We start from the raw sequence: 10,664 nt of genomic DNA on the forward strand, positions 1-10,664 counted from the left end.
TGGTGCTCAATGTTGTTCACAAGTACCAGCATTCTCAGCATCAGAAACTCATATTTATAGAATCATAGAATTATTTAGGTTGAAAAGACCTTTAAGATCATCAAGTCCAGCCATTAACTCACCAGTGTTTCACTCTTCTGTTATACAGCTTTTATAAATAAGGTGTACGGGAAAGGTAAAAAGTATAAGTGATCTTTTAAACTGGGTCATTTTCTTCTCTTTACAAATAAATTCATGAGAAAAAGTGGTGAGAACTTCTAAGATCAGATTGTTCCATAAAATTATTGAAGTCTTATATTCTCAATTTTTTTTGTCATCAACTCAAATGGTGGAGTAAAACCCCTCTGTTGCTTTCTGCCAGCAGCAAAAGTTCTCTGATATTGACTTGTAAGCAGATAAACGGCAAACTGCAATTTGGTTAATGTACACTTTGGGGTACTGAAAAACTTTGTTGTTGCTTTTTTTTAAATTTTAGATACTGAAAATGGCATTGCACTTCCATGCTACAAGTAATCATTAAAATAAAACAGTATTTGTAGAAATTGTTCAGGAGTATCATGGGGAAAGGGTGTAAGAATTTAATACTTACCTGTATACTACAGAACCTGAAACATTTCCTAAGCATTTTGATTTTCCTGAGTATGTTATGCACTCAGAACCAACCAGAACTGACTAAAGCCAAAGTCTGAACTGCAGGGGAGCTCAGTGCTACTGCAAAGCTCTGAAAGGGCAGCAACTCAGTCTGGCTGATCTTTCCCTCCTGAGTTTGTGCTGTGGTGGTAAAATTGTCAAATTGAAGTACACTTCTCCATATACATTCCTGCAAGCCTCGCTGCTGGTGGTGATGTTTTGGTGACCATGCAGGTATGCCTTGGTGGTGGTACTACTGGAGGATACTATTTTGCATCCAGAGTTTGCATTGCAAGAGTGAAAAGACTACAGCTTTGTTTTCTGCCTTACAGAAAGTCTATTGGGTGTCCTTTGGTTTGCATTCTATTGCAAGAGTTTACTTACATGCTGCTTTCCTTACAAGGGAAAAAGAGTTTAAAGGGATTACACTGAAAAGCAGATTCTTTTCCCTAGCAGCCCTGCAGCTGTGCTGTGCAATGCCTGCAGTGCCTGTGTCAGCACTGTGCTGCAGGGACTGACTGTGGGGGCTCTGTGGGCTGGGGAGCAGGGAGGGAAGGGCTGTTGGCATCTGTAGCTTCCACTGACCAAATTCAGCCACTCCAATTACTGGAAGCTGCCTGCTGTGGATTGACAGGGGAAACTACAGTTTTTGTGGACAGCTGAGTTAGCCACTGTGCCTAGTGCTAGGAATAAAAGAGCCCACAAAACTTACTGCATGTGCTTAGGGAGTTGGGTTGAGAGGGAATGTTTCCCCTGATTACTTAATGCTGAGGCTGATGCACATGATTCATACTTCTATCAGCCAAAACATGTGTTCCACAGAATATGAATCCTCAGCATAAATCTTGGCTGATTTGAAAAGAAGTGCTGCCTTATGTCCTTTTTGAAATTTGAGTAGCAGTCCTTTCCAAAAGGATGAATAATATTTTTTTGACAGCTCTTCAAAGACTAAAGAATGAACATTTAATGATTAAATCTTGACTGAGAAATACTCCTGGGATTGGCACAGGCTGACACACAATGAAGTGGGCTCATGGATCAAACTGAGGCGTGCAGGCAGTTCATGGAGCTGACCTGTAGCCGTGTTGTTGCTTCGTGTCTGTTGGCATCCACGTGAATTCATATCTCTGTATAAAGCTTGCAATGCTCTTAACAGTTCAGTGGGTCAGAAAAATGAGGAATTAATGAAGTGGATGGCAATTTCTGCTCTCTGTCTAAATTTGTTGTGTGTGGTTGTGTCAAGAGGAATGTGGTAGTGGGCTGGCAGCAGCAGGAAGCATAGATTCATGGAAAAAAAAAATAACAGCAGCCTCTTAGAGGGCTAATTTAGCTGAGTGAATAGCAAAAGGATTTAGAAAGGTCAAGGGGCATTCATGGCTCCCAAACCATCCTGCTATCCAGAGCTGAACAGGAGAAAGTCCTTTGGCAGGTGGTAGTCCTATGATTGTGGATGCTATTGCAGGAATTCCTGCTAAATAATTATTAATAGACAGTTGTGATTGTTTAGTATAAGCTAATTTGATTAGAACATATAATTTCCTACTGTAAGCTGGTTTTGATTTCAGTCTCTGCCTCCAAAAAAAGCACAACTGAAACAGAGATCTTGATAGAAGTCAGCATCTCTTGCTAATGTTTTGCTTATGAAAAAAGGAAAATATCCCAGACCATGTTGTACAGCACCAGCATCTGCCACGTTTGTTTCATAAATATTTTAACCAGCTAATCCACATAGGGAACATGAGCCTCTAAATTCGGGAAGAAAAAATATTTGGTGGGAAGGGAGAAATATGAGTCAGTTACTAAACAAAAATTAGCCACTTTAGTGGCAAAGTACCAAAAGTGCATATTCTTTTTAAAGCAAACAGAAATCCCACCAAAACACCAGGGGAAATATTTTTTCATGAAAAAGTGGTTGTTCTCATATTTTGTGATCCTGAGGGGATGTTCCCACTTTAAGCACAGAGTGAACTCCTGGAGGCCGTGTGGTGTCTGCAGAGATGGTTTTGCCTGGCTGCCCCATGCCCAGGCTGCAGCAGGAGGTGATTTGGCAGCTCAGGATCAGGGCACTGCTGCTTCAGGTAGTGCTGCTCCTGCAGCACAGCTTCAGTAGCTGCGCTGCTGCAAGGGCAGGATTCTTTTTTAAATGAAAGTATTTATACAGGTAGAAGGCAACTCTTACATGCATTCTGCATGTGAAGGGCAAGATGTTAACTTCTGTTCCCTGTACTTTTTTAGAAACTACCTTGTAACAAAGCCCACACTGTACAGTTCATTTTACAGCTCCGTTACACAGACTTGAGTTGATGAAAACCGTTGCTTTGTTAAATAGCACAGTGTGATGGTAATTGCTGTGATGTGAGATTTTACAAGGTTGTGAGGAGGGCCTGCTAAAAAAATCTGCCTTTCCAACTTTACCTGTTTGGAGGACAGGCTGCTTTGTTAACCGCAGTACCTGCTTTTGAACAGTTTCTTTTAGTCCAGCATTTCTTCCTAACAAAGTATTTAAATGCAGTTGCGATCTAGCTACAATTAGTAGATATTTGTGGCACAGAAATCAAATTTTTTAAATGAAAACTGCTGGGAAGTAGGCTTGTTTCCTGCAATCTTTTGTTGGTTGGCAGGTTTTGTTAGCATCCTGGATGCTATCCAGGATGCTCCTGGATAACATCCTGCTATGTTCTTTCCAGAGACTGCTGTTAATATTTTGGTTTTTTAAATTACTATTCTTCCAGTCACTGAAACCCCTCTCAAAACGAAGTATTAGCCAGGTTCCAAAGCCAGCTTACGAGAATGCAAACCTCAATTCCTCTTTGGAAAGGTGTTCATGAGGTGCTTGCCTGATTGTTGCAGGCCCTGGAAACAGCCTCTGCCCCAGCGCATCCCCAGCTGCAGAAATGCTGCAGTATTTCTCTGCAACAGGGAGGGCTCGGTGCCTGGGCTCTTCAGGCAGTGCCTCCCGTGGCTGTGAATCACATCTGTCACAGCTGGAGTGCCTGGTGTGCTGGGGCTGCAGGTGGCTCTCTCTCATGAGGACGTGTTTGCTTGTGCTTGCCTGGGTGAGAAGACACCATGTGCTTTGCTGTACGTGTGCCTGGCACTGGGATGTTTGTTCATCATTTTATAGCTGAAAATAAACAGAACAGAAAAACTAACTGATAGGCTTATATAAAGAGGAGGGATCATCGAGCTGGACTTTGGTGTTTGTAGGAGCTCCTTTCCTTGGACGGAAGGTAGACTGCTCCGAGTCCTTTCCTTGCCTCCCCTCACCCTGAACGAGGGAAGCTTGGAGAGATGTTCAGCTGGTGCCCAGTGTCCTCACTCCTGCACATGCAGCAGCCCTGTGCTCCAGCCCCTCTTTGCTGTGCCCTTCTGGTGTTGTCCTCCCATCTCTCGCTCCTGAGTGCCGGGTTTTGCACTGGCTCAGAGGATTTTCTTGTGGAGTGGGTGCTGTTGATGTGCTTCAATGCTCACAAAAATTGCTGCAAAGTGCATCTGCAGCTTGTTAAAGGCAGCTGTTGTGTCTCACTAGGTGTTCTAAAGGATTATCTGCGAGAGCTTCCCTCTCCCCTGATAACCAAGCAGCTCTATGAAGCAGTGTTGGATGCAATGGTGAAAAATCCCTTGAAAATGACAGCAAACGGTTGTGAGAATGACCCAAGTGACTCTGAGCACACAGCAACCCTTCTGGATTGCCTGCCAGATGTTGAGAAGGTGAGTAGCGTTAGCACGTTCAAGTAAATCACAAGCTTCAGAAACTAAAGGAACATTTTCACACTGCATTTAAAATGTCTCAGAACTGTTTATCAGATCAAGTGGTTCACTTGGACTTGTGATGCTCCAGATATTTGAAAATAATTCCATGCTGCAATGAATCGGAGGGTCTGCATTGCTAGATTTGCTCTAGTTTTCATTTTATATTGTTTCTTTAAACTGAGTGAAAGGCTGTGATCTCTACTTTTACAAGATCAAATAAATGATAATTCCTGTGTGTTGTCTTGCTCCACTTCTGCGGAGCTCTCTGATCTGTGTGTTGTAATTACCTGGGCAAATCCATTCCTCTTTCTTAAGTATGTGCAATAAAGCCTTTGCATCCCATGCTGTGCAGTGTAAGAGAGCTGTGCACTGTTACCTGCCAAATTCCTGTGTAGCACCACAAACCACAGCCCCTTCTGGGGGGAGGGAGGGAGTGAGGAGCCTGCATGGTATCTGGAATTACCTGGAAGCTTGTTCAGATGCTGACATCATATCAAGGGTTTCTTTATTTTCTAATGTACCTGGATCATCTGTACTGCTTCTGCAGCCTCTCCTCCCTTTCTGATGTACTGTGAGAAAACTCATCCATATGAAACTGAGTTCAGATAAGAAACAGAGTTTTACCAGAAAGTCTGTCTTAATTGGTCTGCTCTGTCACAGTCAAATGCAGCTTTTCTAATTCAGCGCTTGGATGTTTTGTTGATGGGTGTTGTTAGTAAAACCAGAGCTATCATCCTTGATCTTTTCCCTCTAGAGCTGTGACCAGCACCACAGTTGTCTAGTGTTTGGTTTCCTGAGCAGTATTTTGTTTCTCTAGGCTACTCTGAAGATGCTGTTGGATCACCTGAAACTGGTGGCTTCTTACCATGAAGTAAATAAGATGACGTGCCAGAATTTAGCTGTGTGTTTTGGCCCTGTGTTGCTGAGCCAGAGGCAGGAGACCACCAACCATAACAACAGAGTCTTCACAGACTCAGAAGAGCTTGCTAGTGCCCTGGACTTCAAAAAGCATATAGAGGTTCTTCACTACTTACTTCAGTTGTGGCCAGGTACTTTCATCTGATCAAGGAAAAAAGTCAAACCATTGCTGTTTGTTTGCATTGTGTGACACTGTACATTAATTCACAGGATGATTGAGGAGCATCAGAATTCTTAAAATGTGAGGTACTATGGCATCACCTATTGATCTAAAGAAATTATCCGAGTTTGTATTTGGGCACTTCACTAAATGGGAAGTTTGTTGGTTTAATTGCTTTCTTACCAGATGGCAGATTTTGAGTATAATGAAAGAAATAGTGAAGACTTTATGTGAGTAAACACACTAGAAATCACAAATCCAGTGACATTAAAGTTTCCACATCTGAATTAGAGAAGTTGGGGATTTTCTTTTCCCTGCAATCCAGCTTTGACTTGATGGGATTCATTTATTTCCACCCTTGTAATTTGGCAGAATTGAAGGCATCCTTAGAGTAAGAGGTCTGCAACTTCTACTTGTTTTTGCAGAGCTTTGCATAAAGAAAAATGCTGCTGCTCCATTATGGGTTTGAGGTGACTGAAGATGCTGCTGCTTGCTTGTCAGCTGCAGGTGGGCAGCTCCAAAGCTGCTGATCACCAAAAATGAAAAGAAGCTTTCAGTCAGATGAGTGAGTCTGTGCAGGAGAAATGGCACATGTAGGTGGAGGAAGAGGGAGACCAAGAGCTGTTTGGGCAGGAAATACTGCACAGAAACCAAACTTGAAACCCTGGGGATGGGTTGTGGCACGGCTGCTGTGGACTGCAGCTCTGCCCATCAGGGTGTGTATTGCTCTAAGAGGGTAGGAATAGGGTAAGTAGTAGAGTTTTCCTTCACTTAGAAGAAAAATCTGATTACTGTCCCTTGGCTTGCAAGAACTGTGTAGGATTCAAAGGGAGTCATTTGTGTTTTACCTCCCTTGTGTTAAAAGGGAGGTAAAACACAAATGCAGACTTGAGTTAGGTGAACACCACACAGTGTAAACAGCACACTTGGACTGAATGGAAGGATCACAGTCTGGTCCCTTATATTTAATCTTCTGTAGTTGGAGACAGCTTGATAACCAACATGTTGTGTAATACTTCAATTTCTGTGTATTTCCAACCAAAAACAAATAGGCCTTGTTTGGTTAGACCGTGTAACACTGGAAAGTTATTGTTAACCCATGGCCCTTCATCTTAATGGAGCACAGTCTAAACAGAAGGGGTTTTGTTATAGTAAAGGGGGGAGAAAGCAGTGAGAGTTATTGCATGTTACTGTGCAAGACATGAAGTAAAATCCCCTGGAGAGACCTCTACTGTGGATCCAGAAGGTGAAGGATTGGGCACATTTCAGGACGGAATCTTTGTGCTTGCATGTGGGGAGTCCAACAAGGAGGGGCTCACATGAACCCCTGGTGAACTGGAGAACTGCATGGGTTTGTGTGCACTGCCTTTTCAGTGGTGAATGGGAATAGGAAGTCTCTGCTGCTCATTACAAGAAGCAGTGGTGTGTATAAAACCAGAAGTTTTGCATTTCAGATACTTAATAGGCCCAGGTCAGTGAACAGAGCTGTGCTGTTTGCCTTAGGCAGTGGGTCACAGTGGAGGAGCCTGTTAGTAACTTGTGCTGTGCAGTCGTGAGCACGGGTACCACTGCCAGCAAACCCGTGTGAGTGTATGTCTGCTTGTGGCTGCGCACAAAAGTTACTGCAAGGGAGCTTCTTCAACAGCACAGAACATTAGGGCAGAAGAGAAACACGAGAGCTCAGCTCGCTGTGTTGTCAGCTTCTCTACGTGTTTCTCAGTGGTGGTATTTTTGTCGTGTTTTAACCTCTTTGGCTGTGCCTGCTTTCTGTTACTCCTTAGCCTGAATGAAGTGTGTGAACTGAGCTGTTTGCTTTTTTTTGACCCAGAGCTGGATGGTGATTAACTTCTACAATGAATTTAATTGGTGTTCTGGGAGTTTCTGCTTTTAGAAAGGCTTCTCTGCTGCAATTTGAATCTGGCATGAATCTTCAAAATTGATATTTTGCAGTAGTTTTTCCTAATTATTTTATATCAAACAGTGGAAAAAAGCGTGCAGTGTGTTGGCTGTAAGATTGCATGTATTCGTGCATGCTCTTAGTGGGACATTGAGGGATGACAGTGGGCATCTGCCATGGACTTTTTTGTTGCAGCATGGATTCAGTTCTGACTGGTTTAACTTCTCTCTTCTAGTTCATCACTTGCCTGCCAAAGAGCCAGCACATCTGAATGCATTTCCTGAGCACTCATCCTCCCTGAATTACCTGAGGCCCAAGAGGCAGAGACCTCAGGTGCTGAATCTGAGCGGTACCGAGATGTCGGGGGTGCTCAGACCAAGGCCAGCAGGTCTAGACAGCCCGTCGAGCAACCGCTATGCTGGGGACTGGAGCAGCTGTGGAGAGAACTACTTCTTGACCCCCAGAGACTGCCTGGGTGAGGCAGACTACGATGACGTCCCTTCGGAAGACACGGAGAGCGGGGACGACAGCAGCAAAGCCGAGGAGTTGGACACCCCCACGAGACGCCCGCAGCCCGGCCCCGAAGAGCACCCCTTTGGGGATTACCTGACAGTGCAAGCTATGGACTCTGCAGTGGATCACAGAGCACACCTCAAGGACCTGCAGGAAAGTATTGATACTCTCATAGGAAACCTGGAAAGGGAACTCAATAAAAACAAACTAAATATGAGCTATTAAATCCTGTCCTGCATGACATGTCCTTGTGCCTCCATGCCCCTTGTTGGGCTTCCCTAGCTGTGTGAGGAGTGATGGTGCCCTGAACACTTGTGGTAAGGCCACGGCCCACCTTGTCTTAGCACATTTGAAGCCATTCCATAATGTTTCTGCCTTTCTGTCCTGATTTGTGTTGGAGACAAGCTTAGACTGTGATGTGGTTCCACATAGTGGCATTTCTCCCTAAAAACACTATGCACTTAGGTGGCCTGGGCAGTGTCTGATAGAAGATAAAGCAACATCTCTGCTGTCAGTGGCAGCAGAATTCCTCATTCCTGAACTCTTGGCTCCAGTACAGATGTTCCTCTAAGAAGAGGATGAATGCTGCTTGGCCTGAGTTTTGCAGCAGGGACTTCAGATAGACTTGTTTTACTATATATGCAATGGCTGCTATGAAAAATGCTTTATATGATATTTATATATAAAGTTTTAATTGTACAAATATTAACGTATTACTGTATTAACACTTTTCAATAATTATTTAAACAAGCAAAAATAAATATTTTTCTAACCTTGTTTGTATATATCTATGTATAAATGTGCATGTGTCTGTAGCCATCTTTGAAAAGGAAAGGTCTCAGAATTAGGAAATGTTCCGATTTCCAGGAAGACATGTTCAGTGATGCCAGGACAAGGTTACCCTTTGGGTAACAAAGCATTTGATTTATGCAGAGAAACATGGCCAGAGAGAAGGAAGGGTGAATGATTAATGTAAATGACCTTGTGTATTGCAGGAACAGCGGTTTGCAGGTGTTGGCTATTAACTCTCTCACACACACACCACCCTTTCTCTGTTTGTTTAGTTTTTTTTTCTTCATTTGTTTCTTCCTCCATGGTTTTTTTCCACATATAAAGAAGGTCTGGAAGGTATTTACTTTTCAAAAAACATTTTTTGTTTTTCCTTTATAGCCTCTTGCTTTGTTCATGTTTTGGTACGTTTTTTCTTTCCAGAGCTTCATTTATTCTTTTTGTGGTACTCTTGGCTGCTGCTGGTAATTAGATGCATTTGAGCCCTCTCTAAAGGGTTGTGGCTCTGGAGATGCAAGATGCAAGTTCAGCACAAAGCCAGTTACTTTTCTTTTTTTTTTTTTTTAATTACTCTCCCAAAAATGGAAACCAGAGTTGTCCCATGAGGTTGAATGGGTGGAGTGATATTACTCCTGGGGAGTTTGGGTGGGATTGCAGTTCACTGTGACCTTATTAGATTCAGCTATCACCATCTGCTCAGAGCCTCTTTTATCTCTAGTCATTTGTGGTGAGCCATTAAATATTTCATGTTAAGAAAACACACTCTTGATTCAGGTAAAAATAGTCACCAAATTGTAAACAGATGTTTTGGTAGTCCTTCTAACCAAAAGGACATACAGAGTCACTCCTTGTCCTCTACAGGTCACATACACACCTCCAAGGAAGGGGGGATTTGGGCAGGTGGGGCTGAGAAGGTTTTGGTGTTTTCAGAGGTCAGTTGCTGTCAGCTGGCAGGGTAGAAATTAATTCTACATCTTTTTGGTACGATTTTTGACATCCCACCATGGCTTTCCATTCACCTTGTGGATAAGTGCTTTTCTGCTAACCTGTACTTCCTTATACTGCTTAATTGAAGAGTTATTTATTTACAGTAGCAAGGAATTAAGAATTGCTATGGCAAACTTCACCCCTCTTTTCTAAGGAATTATTTTAGCATGGTTCCAATGGTTATTCAATCTCACTAATTTATTTTTATAAGTGTTAAAAGATGCAAAACAATTATTGCAATATAATGATATGAATGAAAATGTAAATTTAACCTGAAGCATTTATCAATAAATCGATGTATTTTTTTAAACTTTTATACCTACAGAATGTGCATACTTTTTAAACTATAAAGTTAAATTCTAAATAAAATTTGAATTAAGAACAAAATCTGTCTGTGCCTAGCTCGTGATTTTTTAAACCTGTTTAAGCTGATGTCGTCCATTTGCACTGGCTGCACACATGAATTAATTGTATAAAGATATTTAGCTTTTCAGATGTTTTGTTCTGTTGTCATTTCTGGATTGACCCAATGTTTGAGTTAGATGATTAAGAACAAACCACTACTCCATTAGCACTCTTTGAAAGATGTTTGCATTTAAATTTATTTATTTATTAATCTTTCATTACCTGTAATAATCCAGATGATGTAAGTGGTCACCTCTTGAATGCATGTAAGGTTTTCCTCCAGGAGGGCTCTGTAACTTGGGGCAGAAGTGCACTGCTCTGCCAACTTTAATATTTCAATATTAAAACAGTGCAAATTAGTGACGCCATAATTTGTACTCATGTTAATATCATGAGGTAATTAAAATATATTAATATATTCTATTACTCAAACATTTCCTGGTGATTTAGTTATAACAATTTGTAAAACACATTTTGTATCTTAGAAATTCTTTAATGAGACATTTCCCAAGTGGTATTTTTGTTATGTTATCCCCTATATATATATATATATATATATATATATATATATATATACTTACAGAGACTCTTATATTTCATATATATATTTCA

The 10,664-nt window shown here is 41.8% G+C and overlaps 1 protein-coding gene across 1 annotated transcript in view; it reads left to right on the top strand.

Annotated features, from left to right (window-relative positions):
* SYDE2 (synapse defective Rho GTPase homolog 2) overlaps nt 1-10,034 on the top strand; it is a 29,252-nt gene extending 19,218 nt beyond the window's left edge. Inside the window, exons 5-7 of the mRNA XM_068199902.1 lie at nt 4,160-4,341; nt 5,201-5,432; nt 7,594-10,034. Of these exons, the coding sequence (XP_068056003.1) occupies nt 4,160-4,341; nt 5,201-5,432; nt 7,594-8,096 (917 nt within the window). The 3' untranslated portion in view covers nt 8,097-10,034. The remainder of the gene's footprint in view (nt 1-4,159; nt 4,342-5,200; nt 5,433-7,593) is intronic.
* Nucleotides 10,035-10,664: the final 630 nt, after the last annotated feature.

The sequence above is a fragment of the Anomalospiza imberbis genome, chromosome 9, assembly GCF_031753505.1.
Source record: "Anomalospiza imberbis isolate Cuckoo-Finch-1a 21T00152 chromosome 9, ASM3175350v1, whole genome shotgun sequence".
Taxonomy (NCBI): Eukaryota; Metazoa; Chordata; class Aves; order Passeriformes; family Viduidae; genus Anomalospiza; species Anomalospiza imberbis.